The sequence below is a fragment of the Glandiceps talaboti genome, chromosome 4 (assembly GCF_964340395.1).
Source record: "Glandiceps talaboti chromosome 4, keGlaTala1.1, whole genome shotgun sequence".
In the NCBI taxonomy this organism is placed as follows: domain Eukaryota; kingdom Metazoa; phylum Hemichordata; class Enteropneusta; family Spengelidae; genus Glandiceps; species Glandiceps talaboti.
Window position 1 is genome coordinate 14,756,046 of NC_135552.1, and position 19,954 is coordinate 14,775,999.

Here is a 19,954-nt window from a genome sequence, read left to right on the forward strand (position 1 = left end):
TGTTCAGATCAAACTTCAAAGCTAACTCCATACCGAAAAGTGAAAGTGAATGAAACCACTGCATTATATCTCATTTAACATCCAACTTTTTACATTTAGCATAACAAAATCACAAGGTATACTTCCCTTTTAAACTTTCATATCAAACACTTCATATACTCATCTAATGAATCTCATTACCTTCATTCTAACATGTGTGCCAACGTCCAGTGATGGACTACATTGTAGTTATATGCACAAGCCACAATATCACACTTTCTTGTAGGTAATATTAAAGGACTGACTCCATTGCAAATACTCCACGATAACATCTGAGGTCTGCCCACCCTTATCATTGTTTCTCCGAATCACCAAAGCTATAGAGAGACTTACAGTATTCTTTGTCATGCACTGGTGCTTCTCCTTCAGCTTTTTGCCTGATAAGTTCCATCTCTTCTGTCTTGTACGTTACTCCCTTAGTTTGTCTGGACAGCTGTTGTAGAACTCCTATGATTGGCTTCTGTTCATTGAGTATAGCATAGTAGAGTGGTCTACAGCCATCCTTGTCACAGGCATTAGTTTCGCTGTCCAATTCTACGAGTTTCAACACAGCTTCTAATTTACCATGTGCAGCCGCAAAGTGTATTGGCGTCCACAGGTGTTCATCAGTTACGTTGATATTGCTGCAACACTTCATTAATTCATCAATGACATCAACACTGCCATCTCTGGCAGCTAGATGAAGAGCATGGGTATTGCCAACACTGTTTAGTACACCGTTTTCCTGTGCAGTACCTGACGTTATCTCTTCCCTTACGCTCGTTGGTGGTTCTTCTCCCCATCCCGATTTCACCACATTTCCATATTCGACTACATCTAGTGAACCACCGTTTGTATTCTTCATGAAAAGTGGGTACTTCATTCTATCAACTTGAACATAGTGCCATGCACGTTTACCGCGATCGGTTCCTCTTACTAGATACATGTAATCTGATGAACTCAAGTCGGCTGTCGCATTGGTCAGTCTTTTCAGTACATCTTGGCCTATTTTCTCAGATATGTGCTTCACCAGGAGACGGAATATTTTGAGGTTACTCTTCTGTACAGCATGGTGAATAATATTGTAGTTGTTCTTGTAGTTTCTGAGCGCATCAGCACCTCTGGATAGGAGTACAGCTACACATTCAAACTCACTACAGGATACAGCATAGTGTAGTGGTGTCACTCCATTCTTAGATTCAGTATCAATCGCAGCACCTTTATTTAGCAGGAATTCCATCAGATCAGGGCTAGCTCCTACAACTGATCTGTGCAGGGCTGTATGTTCATATTTGATATTCTTAATGTTAATGTCATCGAAACATCTTTCATTGATCAGGTATCGTACAATGTTATAATGTCCCCACTCTGATGCCCTATGCAAGCATGTTCCGCCGTGATCTCCACTTCGCATCATCACATCAGCACCCAGTTCTAGAAGGACTTTCACTGCCTCAAGTCGGCCAGCACCGCAAGCCATGTACAGAGGTGTTATCTGGAGTTCCTTGGCTATTGCATTAACATCAGCCCCATTCTTAACTAAGTCTCTGATCTTCACGACATCCCCAACTCTTGCTGCTCTATGGATTTCATCGAAACTGCCCTCAACTTTTTGAACATCTTTGAGTTCCCTCAAGAAGCTGTCGTGTCTGAGTTTACATGCAATATCACCAGCTGTAAGACCACAGTGTTCATTTCCCCTGTCCATCACCTGTTTGCACTGAATTCTAGCAAAATCCGTAAATGCGTATAGTAGTATACAAATGAAAGAACGATTGTGACAGGCTGCAACATGTAACAAAGTCATTCCATCTTTCATGGTATATAGATTAGCTTTCTTTGCCAGTTCAGTAATAGCACTTTCAGTAGCACCTTTATCCAATGCTTCATACAGCCGATCTTCAATAGAACCACTTACGAATATATCATGTTCTGCAAAGGTGAAAAACAAAATTATAACAATTCTGGCAAATGTTGAACTCGAGCAGAGTTGTATGGCCAGTCAATATGCCATATTGCAATTATCAGATAGATAAAAGATTTCATAGTTTAGCCACTAGGGGTGCTGTTCACAAGCTGCTTTGAGGCAAGAAGGGTTGAGTATCATAGCATAAAGACAGAAGAAGTAAAGCTGCCACTCGTTTTCAATGCTGTTCTCACTGCAGTGTTTATTAACAACAACCAGTTATCAAACCTAGCCTAACCACTACTGTTATGATATTTTAAGAACATACAGTGCTCTTTTGGCACACTGTTTGTTCATGGCTTTTGTGCACAAAATCAGCAGCCATGACCAAAAATTTTAGCCCTCACTTTGCAAAATTTTGGATGCCCTCTTGTGATCCTTCTATGCAAAATGGTCATAACTTAGGTAACCCAAATATGACGTGTGGACCCAAAAATCAGTTTGATTTGATTTATTGTACCAGAATGATATTATGTGTACAGCTACACAAATACCTTTACCAACAGGTGATTTAATACTGTTCACAACTTGTATATTAAGAGTATGGTTAAGTCATTACATCTAACAAAACGATTTTTAAAATAGATGCCAGTTGCAGTTTCACAACTACACAATTGTAAGCTAACTGTGTTACACATTGAAAAATGAAGATGGTGGGATTATAGAAATACAATTGTAAAATTGTTAGATTATTCAATGACATTCATTCATTCATACCGAATATTTCTATTAACTCCTCTCCAAAGTCACTGTCTGTTTCTAGTGGAAGTGGTACAACTTCGTAACTCCGGAACAGTGCATCTGAAAACATAACCAAACACATAGCATCAATACTCATACACCGTAGTAAATATAACTTCATTTATATCTAAGCAAGTCTCTGACAAAAAATATAATTTCCCCACCCATATTAGACATTAAATAATCTTGAATTGTTGATTTATCATCTAAATTGATAATTAATGGACGAACAGTGGAGTTGGTATAACTGACAGCATTGATTTATCACGACTAATTTGTATACTGTAGGAGTGTGCTGGCAAAGCTGCTCAGCCTTGCAATTTAACTCGGGGCCACAGTTGTAAGGGGCCACAGATGAATATTATCGATACTGTATCTTCCAAGGGTGTATTTGCTTGTACATAAATAAACACTGTGCCATTCAGAGGTGTACGACAACTTATAATGATCTTTGTTGTAGTAATTTCGATTATTGACTCTAATTTATCTCTGAAAAATTTAAAAAACGCAATTTTGTCATCTCAGGTCCACCTGGCAAGATTGATTTTATATATTTGCCTTGTAATGTGTTTTTATGTGTATTTTGTTAGTTTTGTTTGTTTGACATGTTTGTATGTTTTTGTATTGTTTTTTTTTCTTTTTCTCTAGTTTTTCATTTGTAGGAGTGACAGCCTGTAAATGGGACTTGCTCCCGTTGGTCTTTAAATAAATAAATAAATAAATAAGTACTAATTGCTAGTTGGGCAAAACAGGATTGAATAGAACAGAGTTTTCAACTTATCTGTCCACACAGTGTAGATATTCTTTGCGTTTTCTGTATTGTACTTCTGTTCAAACACAAATCATGTCAAGTTAAAGTATACATGACACAAGGATACACTATCACGGATATGAAGAGAACTCAACAAAAGATACATACCCTCGTCATCACTGTCAAGCTCTCCTTTCTCTTCACATATCTGTTCAAAATCAGCTACCACAGGTTCAATGGTTATCCCCTGACTGACCTTTAACCTTTTGGCAAGATATACTGACACTGTACCATTTTGACAGTCCTCAAGAAATCTTTGCGCTGCATGTTTTCCATCCACACTAATGTGTACCCAGTCTTTATCAATTTGTACAACTTCATAGAAGTGTTCTTCCTTTTCATCAACATACAGCGGTTTGTTTGCATCCTGTAGGTTGTCTATTTCCTCTTGTAGTTTTACTATATCATACCCACCAGTATGAGTAATTGACAGCCGAGCTGAATACAGAGGAATAAATGTGAATGAAAGGTTTAGTATTCTTTACAGTGGTTTCAATCTAACTTTAGACAATATAAGTAATGTAACATACACACTGATACATTACCAAATTTTTTCTGGCAAACTTTATGTATTTGTTCACACAATATTTTCCATCTATCTGAGCTCCTGTCCCAACCTTGCCACTTCACGGTGGGACAGGTGACAAAATAAAGAGACCTACATATGTACTCTCATTTATTTAGCATTTGTACCAGATTTGGTTAGTATTGAGTGTTAGATGTCAGCAATGGGACTTGTCCATAGACAGAGGGGTGGACACAGTGCACCATGGCCATGTGTTATTCACCTCATGGTTGTTCCTGATAGGGCTTGTCCATAGACAGAGGGGTGGACACACCATGGCCATGTGTTATTCACCTCATGGTTGTTCCTGATAGAGCTTGTCCATAGACAGAGGGGTGGACACACCATGGCCATGTGTTATTCACCTCATGGTTGTTCCTGATAGGGCTGGCCATAGACAGAGGGTGGACACACCATGGCCATGTGTTATTCACCTCATGGTTGTTCCTGATTGGGCTGTCCATAGACAGAGGGGTGGACACACCATGGCCATGTGTTATTCACCTCATGGTTGTTCCTGATTGGGCTGTCCATAGACAGAGGGGTGGACCATAGACCATAGGTGAATAACACATGGCCATGGTGTGTCCACCCCTCTGTCTATGGGTGGAGGGTCTATGGGTGGACACAACATGGCCATGTGTTATTCACCTCATGGTTGTTCCTGATAGGGCTGTCCATAGACAGCGGGATGGACAGACTGAGGCACAACACCATGGATATGGGTCATCCCTCCCTCATCGCTGTGTCTGCTGTATACAATGTAGATGATTCGAATTGTAAAGTGTCTTAGTCTGAGTTACGTACCTGAACCTGGTGGTCTACTCTCATCAGTAATGGTGTCCCAGCCATTTTCTCTCACATTTCCTGCCATTCAATCTGTATTGTGCAACAATTATACAAAAGTCAGCAATCTCAGATCCTTCAGTTTGTGTCTGTATTATTTCAGAATTACATACATCTTTATACCTATATAAATCTGACACATGTCTAAATCAAGAACAAAGTATTTCCAATTTACTGTCTTTCACCAATTTCAAGTCAAATGTTTCCTGGAAATTTGGAAGTTTGGTATTTCCAATGACATGACCATGTTTAAAAAAAAAAAAAAAAATGTTTCATTCACTTTATATTCTGATGATGCTATTGGAAAGTTTACTGAAAATCAGATACAAATATTCATTGTATATCCCTGTGGACATAATTTCCTTGAAACAGGTCACTGTCCAAAGTTAATGCAAGACTGAAAAAAAGACTGTACACTATTTTGAGTCATATATTTTTTGAAAAATGATCCCATATAAAAGTAGAAAATGAAAGTAGATTAAAACTGAACTGTACAGACTCTCTGCATAATGCAATTAAAATGTGACTATTCATTTTCCCAATGCTTACATGTAATTTCCTCATAATTTCTCCGTACTTGGTGACGTAGCAATGCCCATAGCTATATTCAAATCAATTGAATGCAAAATTTACTGAATGAAATTATCATTGGTAAAAATATAATATTGTATTTTGACTGGTGTTTGAATACTACGTCGGAGTGAGGATAATGACTTGTAGATATTTATAGGCAAATGATAAAAAAATTGTGTTTATAGTGCTGGGTTACAGTGGTTCGGATGTTCTATCAAACTTCCGCCCCCAGAGTCTAGAGTTTGGTTGAGATCTTTGAACCACAAATATTGACTTTGGGGAGTTGAAAATAAAACTCTTTTCCTAAATCTACTATTCGACCTTTTTATCGAATAGCTAGTGTCAATGATTCACTTTATCACCTGCATATGTCCACAATTTTTTTTTTGTATATGTCGATAAAACTCGATGGTGAAGAATACATAAATATGACCCGGTTTTCGGACGGTGCCAACATCAATCATCCCATATACCCCTCTCAAGCTCATTGAACTCAGCTTCATGCCACTGATATTTTAGACTGCAAATTCTTTCAGTTACTTGTTTACCTCTTTAGCAGCTGCAAGAACATTCGTCAAAGGCGAAACAAGTTCTTATATGTAACTTTGCCCTCGACCACAAGTATATCCGTGTGAAAGCTGCGACAAGCAATAAATCGGTCAGTTTCCACTGCTTGCTTCGGGTATTTCCCCAACCTCGTTTTCAATATTCGTCGATATGAATCAATGTATTGCAATAAAAGGGGGTTCGAATTCGTTTAGATCGACATAGTAAATCCGTAATTTCCACATAAATGACATTGACTGGTTAACATTATATGTGAAAATACTTTAATATCTAGAATATTATCTAAAATTAGTTTTATATCTCTGAAAAGTAATTCGAAAGGTTGTTCGAAATGCGGACGTACCTAATGAAGAATAGAGTCGCCCAGTCTGGAGATATTGCAACACAGACAAACGAACATAACTTGAGGTCACAACACACATATGCTATATGATTGTATTATTGTCACTCTCCATCATCTAACCATTGTCTATTTAACAAAGCATGTGGCTGTCTTTATTTATTTTGTTGTATTTGTCAGTTTTTACGTCAGCATGGGACAGCGAGGAGCTGGAACTATTCGATTTAGTGGAGGAGGTCCAAAGGAATTTCTACGAAGTACTGGGTCTTGATTCGGTAAGTGGAAATTACAAGTACCAGCTTCTTCTTTCGTGTGACTGCGTGGCAAAAGTGGCGGTGTCACGAGTGTGATGAAACTGGATCCAGCTGTGTTGTACATGTAGTGTAGTTCATCAATTTTGCTCTTCCATTGTTATTGCATAAACGTAACTGCGATAACCCCAGCACACTGCAGCCATGGATATATTAGGGCGGCCCTTTTTATTTTTCTGTTTCTCATCTCCCGACCGACCCTAATTTGCAGCTCCGACATCAGAAAAAAAAAAGTTTTTTTATTTCCGACCGACCCCTGAGCACAGCAAAATTGTAAGGTTCCCCATGGCGTCTTAGGCCAGTTCTGCCGAGGCCACGACCTTGCGACATTGGTCTCCTAAAATTACAAATGAAGCAATAATTTTCCCACCTTGAGTCGCTTTGGCGCATTCATTTTACGGCAGACATCAAAATTATCTAAGTCCACGGCCGGACCAGGCCAGGCTCTGACTCGACGTGAATCCCACAAGAAGTATACTGACTGCGCAAGGGGAAGTTTTGTTGACATCATATAAGATACAGTGACAACGCGCAGTTCTATTGTTAACATAAAAAATGCCACAAAAAGATTAGAGGGATTAGATGAGACGTCGAAATGGACATCTCTCGTCACATGTTTTGTCTACTGTCACTGTCGTGACCTCTGACCTAATCACTGACGTGTGCGAAACACTGAACTTGCTACCGGAACATCTATCTGCCATGCCACAGCTCAGAAGCCTTCGTGAACCAAATTTATGGGACAGGTTGTGATTTTCATTTGTTGATGGGTTAAATTAAATGAGTACATTTGTATTTTGATTCCGAAAAGGCTGTGTTAGGGGATCGTGTTGCATGATGTTGACAGTGCTAGTGACACATGTGAATGTTGGGCACTGAATCAATGCGTAATCACTGGCATGGCCACTATAGACGGCCGATGCATGTGCGCCCGGTCAGACATGAAGAACGAACTTGTTGTGCAAATCAGAAAAAAATTAATGTAATATTTACAGAGCATCCCAACTTTGACTTTGTTGACAGTTTTAGTTAAAGATTCAAGTTCTGGGTTTCAAGGACACCTAATATGTCAGCTTTCCATATCATTGCAAGTTTACGGTACGTAATTTTGATGTCTGTAACTATGCTGTCATTTGATATAGCAGGACCAAATCATGATACACAGCCAGTAACGGTTAATTAATAAAAAATAAATTATTTTAAAATTTGTTTGACAATTATTTGTAAGTTTTTCGTTCACATTTGGTATTTTTTAAAGTCAGGGATTTTTTTTCTTCAAAATGTCATGAATTTGAAGAGGGAATGATAAACACAGCAGTGTACTAACAATTTTAAAAATGAAACAAGTGGTTACAAGTTTAGGATTTATTCAATCATATGTTCACTGTGACTTATTTTGAAGTTGTTCATTGTCCTTGTCTGAAAAAAAGGAATTATAAATTTTAGCACTGCTATTCATTGATATTCAGATTAAAATTTGTGACTACCTGGCTGTCCAATCTTTCTAAACAATATATCATTCATATATATATATATATATATATATATATATATATATATATATATATATATATATATATATATATATATATATATATATATATATATATATATATATATAACACTTAAAATTACATAATCTTAATTGCCTTCTTTTTCTAAGGTGTAATGTGTAGTACACAATTTTCAAAATTTAGCTTACTGGGAACTGTTATTATGAATGGAATTTTTGTATGTAGTTAGGTAATGGTCTATACGTAATGGAATATCTCAGACTCCGTGTCAAATGACACCACTTTTTGGAACCAAGGGGTCTGTGTCCCCACTTGTTGGAAACCTTGGCAGAACACCGCCGTCTAACCCCCCCCTCTCACCCACCCAACCCCTTTGTTACGTCAGAGCAGCATGTGTCTTTTATCATGGCAGAAGCGGTTGAGGTTTGATGAGGGACAGGGCTCAAAATTAATACTGTCATGCGGTACATTTTGCTGCAATGTAATAATAGCTCAGAATATTTCCATCATTTTCAAAATTATGCTTAAAATTGGTAAAAGTCATACTGCATTCCTAATTTCTTGACCAGTTTTTAGCTTTAAATCAGTTGTATTATCAGGGAAATGACCGACTCCATAGCGTTTCATGACCCATGACATGCATGACCTTTGAAGACATTCCGATGTTTACATTATTGCTTTTAATTACTTTTAAACAGTAAATCCCAGAAGGGGTTTTGAGTTCTCAGAAATGTTTACATGTTATCTGGTGGATTATTTTGACAAGTTCACACTGAAGAAAAATGTTTCATAGAAGTAATGGTTTATATAAATGAAAATTCATCTAGCACACTGATGACAATCACGCGTAAGTGTTTCAAAAAGTTACATACTAAAGTTCAAATTGGATAACTTGAAAACATTGTTAGCGATGGCAATGCCACTTTGATTAATAGGACGAATGTATTAGTACTCCTGATAAAATCACACAATAGTTCATGGCTACAGATATACACCCATCAGGATGATAAGTATTTAATAGAGAAGAGAAATGAAGTTGTATAGAGACTAACAGGACAGAAAGGACAGAGAATAGAACTGAAAAAATACATTTTTTTTTCTTGCCCCCCCTTTTTTTTTTATTTCGCCCGCCCGACCCGCCTGACTATTCCATTGGAGATGAGAAACAAAAAAAAAAAAAACCTCACCCTTAATGAGACATCCATGAATTTAGTCTAGACGGTGTCCATGGTGAGACTTGACAAGGTTTGATCGTGGCGTACAATCACTACTTCAAAAAGTGTCTGCTCTGTGTTTGATTAATGATACCAAGAATATGTAGCAGCATTCACTACTTATACATTGTATTACATAGAACTGTATGGGTAAACTTGATATAGATTGCACACATTCTAGCATTGCCTCATGGGAGTTAGGAAACATACATATGTATATTAGTACTAGTAGTCCTGCTTACAGACGGTGCACGAGTCTATATTACTGACTTGGACAATTGTCAGAATCGAGTCCTGGATTACTCCGTATGCAAGCAGGACTAGTATATTAGATGAACACTGGCATTCAGACTTTAGCTGAAGGTACTAAGCACTTCAGAGTCATAAATAGATTATTGTTCATCTAATATATATACATGTAGGCTAACTCCCATAAGGCAATGCTGGATCATTGCTAAGATAGTCACTGAACAGTGAATGTGAATCATGTTTCTTGGCAATTGTGCAAAATTCATGTGAGGTAATATCATGAAATGGCTCTCCAGAACCAAAATGATTTCCTTTCCAAGTACGGTGTTCCCCAAACAGCAGACATTGATAATATGAAGAGAATGAACATTGTCTTTGTTACTGTCAACTTACTTCTTGAAGTTCTTTCTTTCTTATTTTTTCCAGTCAGCATCTCAGGCAGACATCAGACGGGCATACAGAAAACTAACCCTACAGTTTCATCCAGATAAGAACAAAGAGGAAGATGCAGAGGAAAAATTCAGACAAGTATGTCAGATAGTCATTGATTTTAGTGTTACCACTTCAGACTCACTTTGTACTTTTTGTAGCTGGAACTTATTCAGAGAAGTACATGTACCTTGCCATTGATTTATCATAGCTGATACTTAAGATTCACTTTCTGGCTTGTAGCTGAACTTTGTACCTTAGTTCAGCTCACTTTGTGCTTTAGTGAGTAGCTTACTATACTTTGTGCCTAATTAGTAGCTGGAAATTTTGACATATTTACTAGTATTTCTATTCTGTAAGATGTCTTATTTTTCATGTTCTACTTGTTGGGGCTGAAGTAGCTGCAATTACCACCGTGACTATAATTTCATTGATTGTCCAAATTAAGGATGATCTTGTATCTGAAATGTAAATGTTATCATCATGGTCAAATGGTATGAGGTCATAGAAAGACATTGCTCTCTGGGGGGAAAAAAAGATTTCCTGACATTAAAACGAGATCTGGTTGTCTAAAGGTGTTCGTGTGAAAAGTTATTCTTTTATGAGATGTGCTGAATTAACTTCTGAGTGAACACATATATGTAGGGAAGAAAGATCGACTGCCTTGCAGTGACTCTGAAGTGGTGGGAGGTTGAAATATTTAGTAATACATAATTCTGTAAAATTGATCATTTAAAATAAACAACTGTCAAGGGTTTACTTTTCAACAGTGCAGTAGAGAGCAGTAAGTAGAGAACACTAGAGAATAGTAGAGAGCAGTAGAGAACAGTAGAGAACAGTAGAGAGTAGTAGAGAACAATAGGAAAACAATAGAAAAAAACAGGAGCCAAAGTGACTCCTGTGACTTAGCCAAAACCTTAAGTGACAAAGGCACAACTTCTTGACTTATTTACAGGATCCACTGTATTCCATTTCTTACGTGAAAAACAAAGAAATTTGGGTAAATTTATTTATTTGAAAAAGCCAGCCGAGGTGTTGAAACTAGAAGACTCAAACTGTTTGGTACTCATTTAATGTGGATACATTTATGCTAGACATTTTCAATTTTGTTTATCAGATAATTTAAAAAAAACAAAACTTTGGAGACCATATGATGGAAATATATTCAAGGTTTGGGAGCTCTAAAAATCATGTTTTAATATATATAAATATATTCACAGCTTGTATCTGTAGCTGAGGTGTTAAAAGATGAAAATAAAAGAAAAAGGTAAGTTACTTTATCTTTATCTTGCACCACCTACAGAGCGTTCAAGACTTTAAAGAGGAACACCACAGCACGCCACAAATATTTTCATAAACTTTGGGTTCTGGAGTCATTTCATGATTTAGCGTCACATAAATTTTGTGCAGTTGCCAAGAAACACCAAATAGAAATTTGTTTTAGACTCTTTTTCCTGGCTGTGATCCAGCGGTACCTCATGGGAGTTAGCATGTATACATATGTATTAGATGAACAATAAATATTCATGACTATCAGAAGGTAGTAATCACTTAGGAGTCATTAATATTTATTGTTTGTCTAATACGTATGCATGCATACTGACTTCTATGAAGTAATACTGGATTACTGCCAAGACAGTCATAGAACAATGAATGTGAAACAAAGTATCACAGGTTGAATTTCTGAGTTAGTTGACTCAGGTAAAAATATTTACATAAAACCTCGCTTAAACTATTCTAGGATAATGTTAATGTCAATGCATGTCTTCTACGAAATTACAGTTGTCCTCTGGCATTGTGAGAACAGTTGCTTGCATAGGAGGGAGTTCTTTGACATTTTCTGTATGACTATGTACAATAAATTGTCAACGGAGTTCAGTCAATTGCAAGTGTTAGCTAAGTATGCTTCAGCCAAAAATATGCTTCAAACTGTAGAAACTCAGCTTGTGTCTCTTTGAGAAAACTAGATTTGAAACATTGCCTGCTGGAAAATAACAAATGTTAACCTATGAAATAATCTAATTTTGTCAACACAGATATGATGAGGTATTGGAGCATGGTCTTCCAGATTGGAGACAACCAGTCTTTTACTACAGACGAGTCCGTAAGATGGGCTTGATGGAATTGTCAGCATTCTTACTTGTAATTCTAACAATTGGCCAGTACTTGGTGGCTTGGTCTATTTATCTAGAGAAAAAACTAGTTTTGGTGAGTTTCTTATACACTTGATTTCGTAACATTGGTTTGCAGGTGTTTGTACTATGTGTGTGTGTGTGTGTGTGTGTGTGTGTGTGTGTGTGTGTGTGTGTGTGTGTGTGTCTGTGTGTCTGTGTGTCTGTGTGTCTGTGTGTCTGTGTGTCTGTGTGTGTCTGTGTCTGTCCGTGTCTGTGTCTGTGTCTGTGTCTATGTGTGTCTGTCTGTCTCTGTCTGTGTGTCTGTCTGTCTGTGTATCTGTATGTGCGTGTCTGTCTACAAGTCCATGTTGTATTGTTATTTACCATGTATTGAGGTTTGTATCTGTTTAGATAAATACCTCTGTACATGGTAAATAATTTTGTCAATTTCACACATTTCATGTACAACACTGGGTGTATACACAACTGATTGATGAACATTGTAAAAAAGTGTATTAAGAAGTAGCCCCCTTGTCAGGTCATTCATTGCATGGCTGTGATCAAGTTACCTTTTAATGCATCATTTTATTCATAAATGAATTACAGTACATGTAACTGCTTGTACATGTTATATGCCTATGAAACGTTCTTGCATTTGCAGCTGTGTGAAATTGATAAAACTATTTTTCAGAATTTTAGTAACTGTTACCAATTTCTTTGTAGGAAGAAGTTTTGTCGAAAAAGAAGAAACACAAGAAAAAGAAGAAAGATTCGAAGCAAGCGTCAAAAAATACTGAAAGTGAAAATCAAGACGATGAATACTTGGAAGAAATGAATGCAATCCCTAAACCACAAATTACAAATTTATTTCCATTTAAAATATACCAATTTTTGGTTGCTGCAGTTGTGGCAGCTCCCGGGAGTTTTTTACAGTTGAAAACATCACTACAGTCTTTGAAAAGTAAGGAAAAAGAAGAAGGGTCAGACACAGATGAAGAAGAAATAATTCAAAGACCGAGAAAAAGTCTAAAAGATCAGTTTGAAAAAGTGGAATATAAAATGAGTGAGTCATCAGCACCCACTGTGTCTTACACTGCAACAGTAAATGCAACACCAAATCCTGGAGGAGGTGCTGGAGATATATGCAAAGCTCAAAAGGTATGGTGTAATATTTGGAGTTAGGTGGTAGGGTTTAGCTCTGGGCACTGGTAGAGTTTAGTGTCAGAAAATGTTTAAAACTACAAAAAAATGTTAAATTTGGAATGCAAAAATGGTAGTTTTTTTGGCACGTGGTAGTTAAAGGGGAGTGCATGCTCCAGGCAATAATGGTGTTTTCATAATCTTTTAGTTTTGGAAGGTTGTTTCATATTTCACATCACTTCAATATTACCAAGAAATGACAAATTGAAACTCTCTTTTCATCATCATTGTCCTCATAGTGGTCTAATGGCTCCTCAGTGCTTATTACATTCAGATAAATATCCATGAATATTCAGTGTTCATCTATTACATATGTATGTCTGCTAAGTCCCATGAGGCAACATTGAACAATGAAGGTGAAATAAAGTTTTGTGGTAATTGCATGAAATGTTTGTGATGTGAAATCATGAAATGACTCTCCAGAATCCAAAGTTTATGAAAATATCTGTATTTCCTGGAGTGGTATTCCCCTTTAACCCCATGTGCAGACTGAAATATAAAAGACAGAGTAGAATGCATTTGTACGTAATGCTTAAACGTAGAATGTATAATATGTGCTGAATCACTGACAGTGTCAAATGTATTGCACAACAGGGTTCTGAATGGACTGATGATGACATCTCACTACTTGCCAAGAGTATGGCTAAGTATCCTGGTGGTACGGCTGCAAGATGGGAGAAGATAGCAGAGGATGTTGGAAGAACAGTGCCAGAAGTAAGTTATAACTGCTTATTCTGTGACACAGTATTAGAAAAGATTACAGCTAGGTTTGGATTCACACACATGACCAGAGTCACGCCATACAATCATTGACTTAAATCAAAAACTAGTGTTGACTGTACACAACCCATTCCAGCAAAACACCCATCAATTACATGATTAACAGGGTTTTTCATAATTTGTCTTTCAGGTGACAAAGAAAGCCAAGGAAATCAAGTCTTCTACATATGCTATCAGTGTAGATGCATCAACTCAAGGTATACTATTTTATTTCAATCAATCAAAAGAATTTGTATAGTGCCAAAATCCAATACAGTGTAATGATCTATGGTGCTGAACAGGAACATTTAATTTAGTATTTGGAACTTATTTTGGAATACCATTCCACTGATGCATGTGTTGTTGGCACAATCCACCTTGCTAACACAAACCAACTTTTGTAAGTGTGAACCTAGCTATAGTAAATCACTGCTAACTATACAGACCAACTTTTATAAGTGTGAACCTAGGTACAGTAAATCACTGCTAACTATACAGACCAACTTTTATAAGTTTGGACCTAGCTATAGTCAACCACTGCTAACTATACAGACCAACTTTTATAAGTTTGGACCTAGCTATAGTCAACCACTGCTAACTATACAGACCAACTTTTATAAGTGTGGACCTAGCTATAGTAAACCACTGCTAACTATACAGACCAACTTTTGTAAGTGTGGACCTAGCTATAGTAAACCACTGCTAATTATACACACCAACTTTTGTAAGTGTGGACCTAGCTATAGTAAACCACTGCTAATTATACAGACCAACTTTTGTAAGTGTGGACCTAGCTATAGTAAACCACTGCTAACTATACAGACCAACATTTATAAAGTGTGAACCTACATGTAGCTAGAGTAAATCACTGCTAACTATACAGACCAACTTTTATAAGTGTGAACCTACATGTAGCTATAGTAAACCACTGCTAACTATACAGACCAACATTTGTAAGTGTGGACCTAGGTACATGTAGCTATAGTAAACCACTGCTAACTATACAGACCAACATTTGTAAGTGTGGACCTACGGTACATGTAGCTATAGTAAACCACTGCTAACTATACAGACCAACATTTGTAAGTGTGGACCTACATGTAGCTATAGTAAACCACTGCTAACTATACAGACCAACATTTGTAAGTGTGGACCTACGGTACATGTAGCTATAGTAAACCACTGCTAACTATACAGACCAATGTTTGTAAGTGTGGACCTACATGTAGCTATAGTAAACCACTGCTAACTATACAGACCAACATTTGTAAGTGTGGACCTAGGTACAGTAAATCACTGCTAACTGTACAGACCAACGTTTATAAGTGTGAACCTACATGTAGCTATAGTAAATCACTGCTAACTATACAGACCAACTTTTATAAGTGTGAACCTACATGTAGCTATAGTAAACCACTGCTAACTATACAGACCAACATTTGTAAGTGTGGACCTACATGTAGCTATAGTAAACCACTGCTAACTATACAGACCAACATTTGTAAGTGTGGACCTAGGTACAGTAAATCACTGCTAACTGTACAGACCAACGTTTATAAGTGTGAATCTACATGTAGCTATAGTAAACCACTGCTAACTATACAGACCAACTTTTATAAGTGTGGACCTAGGTACAGTAAACCACTGCTAACTATACAGACAAACTTTTGTAAGTTTGGACCTAAACTACTACTAACCAAACTTTTAGCTTCATTTGACAAATCCACACCACATTTACACTTCATCTACTTCTGAAGACAACTTTACTAAGCATGGTCCTACACCACAATTCACTGCTACTTTTGTAAGTCTTAACATAGAACTACATACAGCCTATCTAAACTGACCTCAAATTAAGAGTTTGTTGAAAAAACGAAGATCAGTCCAACTACAGAGAATGCACACTTCGTGGGGAGACCAGAACTTGAGGAGATAGATACGAGTTTGATATGTGAAATGACAAGCACTTGCTCCCAATGAGATTGAATTTAAAACCTTTTATTTATATGTTTCGGTCCTGCTCACAAAGGACATTCGTCGGGAATCTAAAAACGAATACAGTTAAACTGAACTTAACTCAGTTTTAATTAATTCTGAAAGTAAGTTCAATTGTTCTTTTATCAGGTATAACAGGAGGTGTATGTGAACCGATTCTTAGCAAGTCTGGTAAACAAGTTGAGAATCAGGACATTTCAAAAAGAGTTGAAGAAATATCTTTAAGCAGAAAACCATATTCCTCAGATGTGAATTTTAAAGATTTTGACAATTCTGAAGGCGATACAGAAATAAGACGTCGACACAAAAAACCTCAAAGAACTGCTCAAAGAACAGTTCTCATTTCAAAAACATCGGTAAATGATGCCAGTGACAACTCCAAAAATTCAGAAAGTAAAGGCAAAGAAGAAAATAAAGATACTGATGATTCCAGTAAAGGTTGGGCTCAAAACCAACAAAAGTTATTGGAGGTATCTCTGTCAAAGTTTCCCAAAAGTACACCTGAAAGATGGGACAAGATAGCAGCCAGTGTACCAGGTAAAACAAAGGTAAGTAGTGTGTGTGTGTGTGTGTGTGTGTGTGTGTGTGTGTGTGTGTGTGCGCGCGCGCGCGTGTGTGTGTGTGTGTGTGTGTGTGTGTGTGTGTGTGTGTGTGTGTCTGTCTATGTCTGTCTGTCTGTCTATGTCTGTCTGTCTGTCTGTCTGACTGTCTGTATATGTGTGTCTGTATAAATGAGTGTATGTGTCTGTCTGTCTGCCTGTCTGTGTATGTGGGAGTGTGTCTGTGTCTATGTATGTATGTATGTATGTATGTATGTATGCATGTATGCATGTATGCATGTATGCATGTCTGGGCCTATGTGTTTGTGTGTGTGTGTGTGTCTGTCTGTCTGTGTGTCTGTGCCTGTGTCTGTTGAGTGACTGGCACTTTACAAAGAACTGGTTCTCACAACTTGTATGTATATGTATTACAGGAAGAATGCATAACACGCTACAAAGAACTGGTTGAGATGGTGAGACGAAAGAAGCAAGGTCAAGATTAATAAAATCCTACAACTGCCAAGTTGACTTGTCTATGGTGCTATTGTCATAAATATAGCTATGTTTGTTTATTCTACTGAAATATGTCTTTTATTTAAACAACTTCACATAAAGAATATTAGTCTTTTATGTTTTCCAATGTACATGTACTGAGTTTATAAACTTCCATGTGACTATCTGAGAGTTGATACATTGTATTTAACATAGAATGCACTTCGGATACAAACCGTTTACATTTTTTTCTACAACTCTCTTTAAGAAAACTTAAACCCATTCTGAGTTCAAATCAAGGATAAAAATGAGGGGTCACCATGCAACCTTTTAAACTGGAAGTCAAAATGATATCAAAATGAAGCCATTATAGAATCCAATATGGCCGCCAACTACTATGGGAAATGACAGATTGGCAATATTTTTGAAAACAAGCTGGTGAACCCCCAAATTTCTCTTATTATTTTTAGAAAGGCCAGGAACAAGCTTTCATATGGCAAAGTTTGGAGAGAATTTAAGAACTTTGATTTTTTGAGGAAATTGGTCCTCGAAATACATTCTACCTTAATAATGCATTAAAGGTTGTGATTTGTTATTTTTAGCACAACTGAACTTGTTCAGTAGTGCTATAGGGATCGCCCGGCGTCTGTCTGTCTGTCTGTGTGTGTGTGTGGATGTGTGTGTGTGTGTGTGTGTGTGTGTAAACAACTTAAAGTCAAAAACTGCTGAACCGATTGCCACGATATTTGGTGGGTCCATTACTTTGGGTGTCTAGTTGGGAAATTGTTCAAATCAAAATGATCGCATCACAGGTGTGTGATTTGGGTCAAAAAATGTGATTTTTGGTCAAAAAACTTTAACTCAGAAACTACTGGGCAGATTGGTGCGAAATTTGGTGGGAACATTCTTAAGGTGGTGTAAAGTAAGATTTGTTCATGATGGGATGATTCCATCAGTGATATGCAAATTAGGGCTAAAAATGTGTCTTTTTGGTTAAAAATCTATAATTCTAAAACTACTGAGCAGATTGGGCTGAAATTTAATGGGAATGTATCTAGGGATGTATGGACGAAGAAATATTAAGCTTACCATGATTCCATGAGTGATATGCAAATTAGGTGTAAAAATGTTCATTTTTGGTCAAAAACTTATATCTCAAAAAGTACTTGGTCAATTAGTCTGAAACTTGGCGAGATGTTTCTGAAACTGTTATTCTGCAGATTTTCTTAAAAACATTTTGACAAAATTGGCCCTAGCGACCATGACCACGCCCTTAGCAACAACCAAATGGCAGTATATTTTGGTCAAATAACAACATCATCTGGTAAGCAAGTGAGTAAACATTCAAAAAATGTATGCAAATACCCTAGCAACCATGACCACGCCCATAGCAACAGCCAAACGGTGGTGTATTTCACAAAGATAACAACAGGGTTTAATAGATAATTGAATAAACATCCAAAAAATGTATGTAAATTTGCATAGCAACAAGACCACGCCCATAACAACAGCCAAATAATCACGTATATTGCAAAGATAACAACAGGAATAGAAAGACAGATGAATTAACATTTAAAAAATGTATGCAAATATCCTAGTAACCATGACCACGCCCATAGCAACAGCCAAACGGTGGTGTATTTCACAAAGATAACAACAGGGTTTAATAGACAATTGAATAAACATTCAAAAAATGTATGTAAATTTTCCTAGCAACAAGACCACGCCCATAGCAACAGCCAAATGATCACGTATATTGCAAAGACAATATCAGGAATTCATACACAAGTGAACAAAAACATACACAAATGTATGCAAATATATCTAACAACATGACCACGCCCATAGCAACAGCCAAATGATAGCATTTATCGTAAAGATAGCAACATGGTTGGATAGGCAACTGGATAGTTATTCAGCAAATAAACACCTATTGTTAGCATAGACTAGCATATGGATAAACATTTTTAAAAACTACAGTTGTGCTACAACGCCATTGGCGGTATTTTTTTATATGACTGTAGTATTTATTGTACAGAACCCTCTAGTTTTAGCTTTCATTATTTTTTGTCACAAGTTTCAACTTATTGAGACTATTGAACTTAAAGGTAATGATTGCCTAGCGATCAAACTCTAGTAGTATCCCACAAGTTTACAATTTGTTGACAAGTAAACAATCAAGTCTGTGCCTGATTCTCAAATGTTTACATACAGTCATCAAGCCTGATTAGTAGAGGTAATTCAGCAGAAAAGATAGTCTAGAGGCTATCTGTGGCTTCCAATCTCTTCTCATGTCTAGCTCAATGATAAATTTTCAAATTCAAACAAGGCCACCCACACAGTCATTAACATCATGTCTTTGTTAATCAATCACAGAAATCTGCCCAATGATTAGTTTGTGTTTATTTGGAGCAATTACATAATTGTCCAAATATGGTATATTTCTCATATCAGGATGCTACTTATACATTGTTTACACCATTCTAATGGTTGGAGGTTTACTAACTTGCCAATCTGATTAAAAGCCAATGTAGTGGACACATCATGATTTCATTTTGGCTGTTATGTTTACTGTCGTTTGTTCTTTTGTGAGCACTCGTTACATACATCTGACACCAGACCATAGGTTTTCCCGAGCCACACAAGAGCGCTGAGTGAATTCACTCATCAATGAAAATGCGTAATGCGCTGAAACATCATAGGTATGGTAC

The 19,954-nt window shown here is 37.0% G+C and overlaps 2 protein-coding genes across 2 annotated transcripts; one reads left to right on the forward strand and one right to left on the reverse strand.

Annotated features, from left to right (window-relative positions):
* Window positions 1-6,194, reverse strand: LOC144433508 (uncharacterized). Its single transcript, XM_078121816.1, has 5 exons — window positions 6,069-6,194; window positions 4,909-4,980; window positions 3,645-3,974; window positions 2,702-2,785; window positions 1-1,950 (listed from the first exon to the last, which is right to left on the reverse strand). The coding sequence occupies exons 2-5, from the start codon at window positions 4,973-4,975 to the stop codon at window positions 332-334; spliced, it is 2,100 nt and encodes a 699-aa protein (XP_077977942.1). The 5' UTR covers window positions 4,976-4,980; window positions 6,069-6,194; the 3' UTR covers window positions 1-331.
* Window positions 6,195-6,552: 358 nt separating this feature from the next.
* On the forward strand, window positions 6,553-17,254 carry LOC144434589 (dnaJ homolog subfamily C member 1-like). Its single transcript, XM_078123060.1, has 9 exons — window positions 6,553-6,702; window positions 10,142-10,243; window positions 11,365-11,411; window positions 12,181-12,352; window positions 12,982-13,416; window positions 14,053-14,172; window positions 14,369-14,435; window positions 16,342-16,760; window positions 17,186-17,254. Exons 1-9 carry the CDS (start codon window positions 6,571-6,573, stop codon window positions 17,252-17,254), a joined length of 1,563 nt encoding a protein of 520 aa, XP_077979186.1. The 5' UTR covers window positions 6,553-6,570.
* The last annotated feature ends 2,700 nt before the right edge of the window (window positions 17,255-19,954 follow it).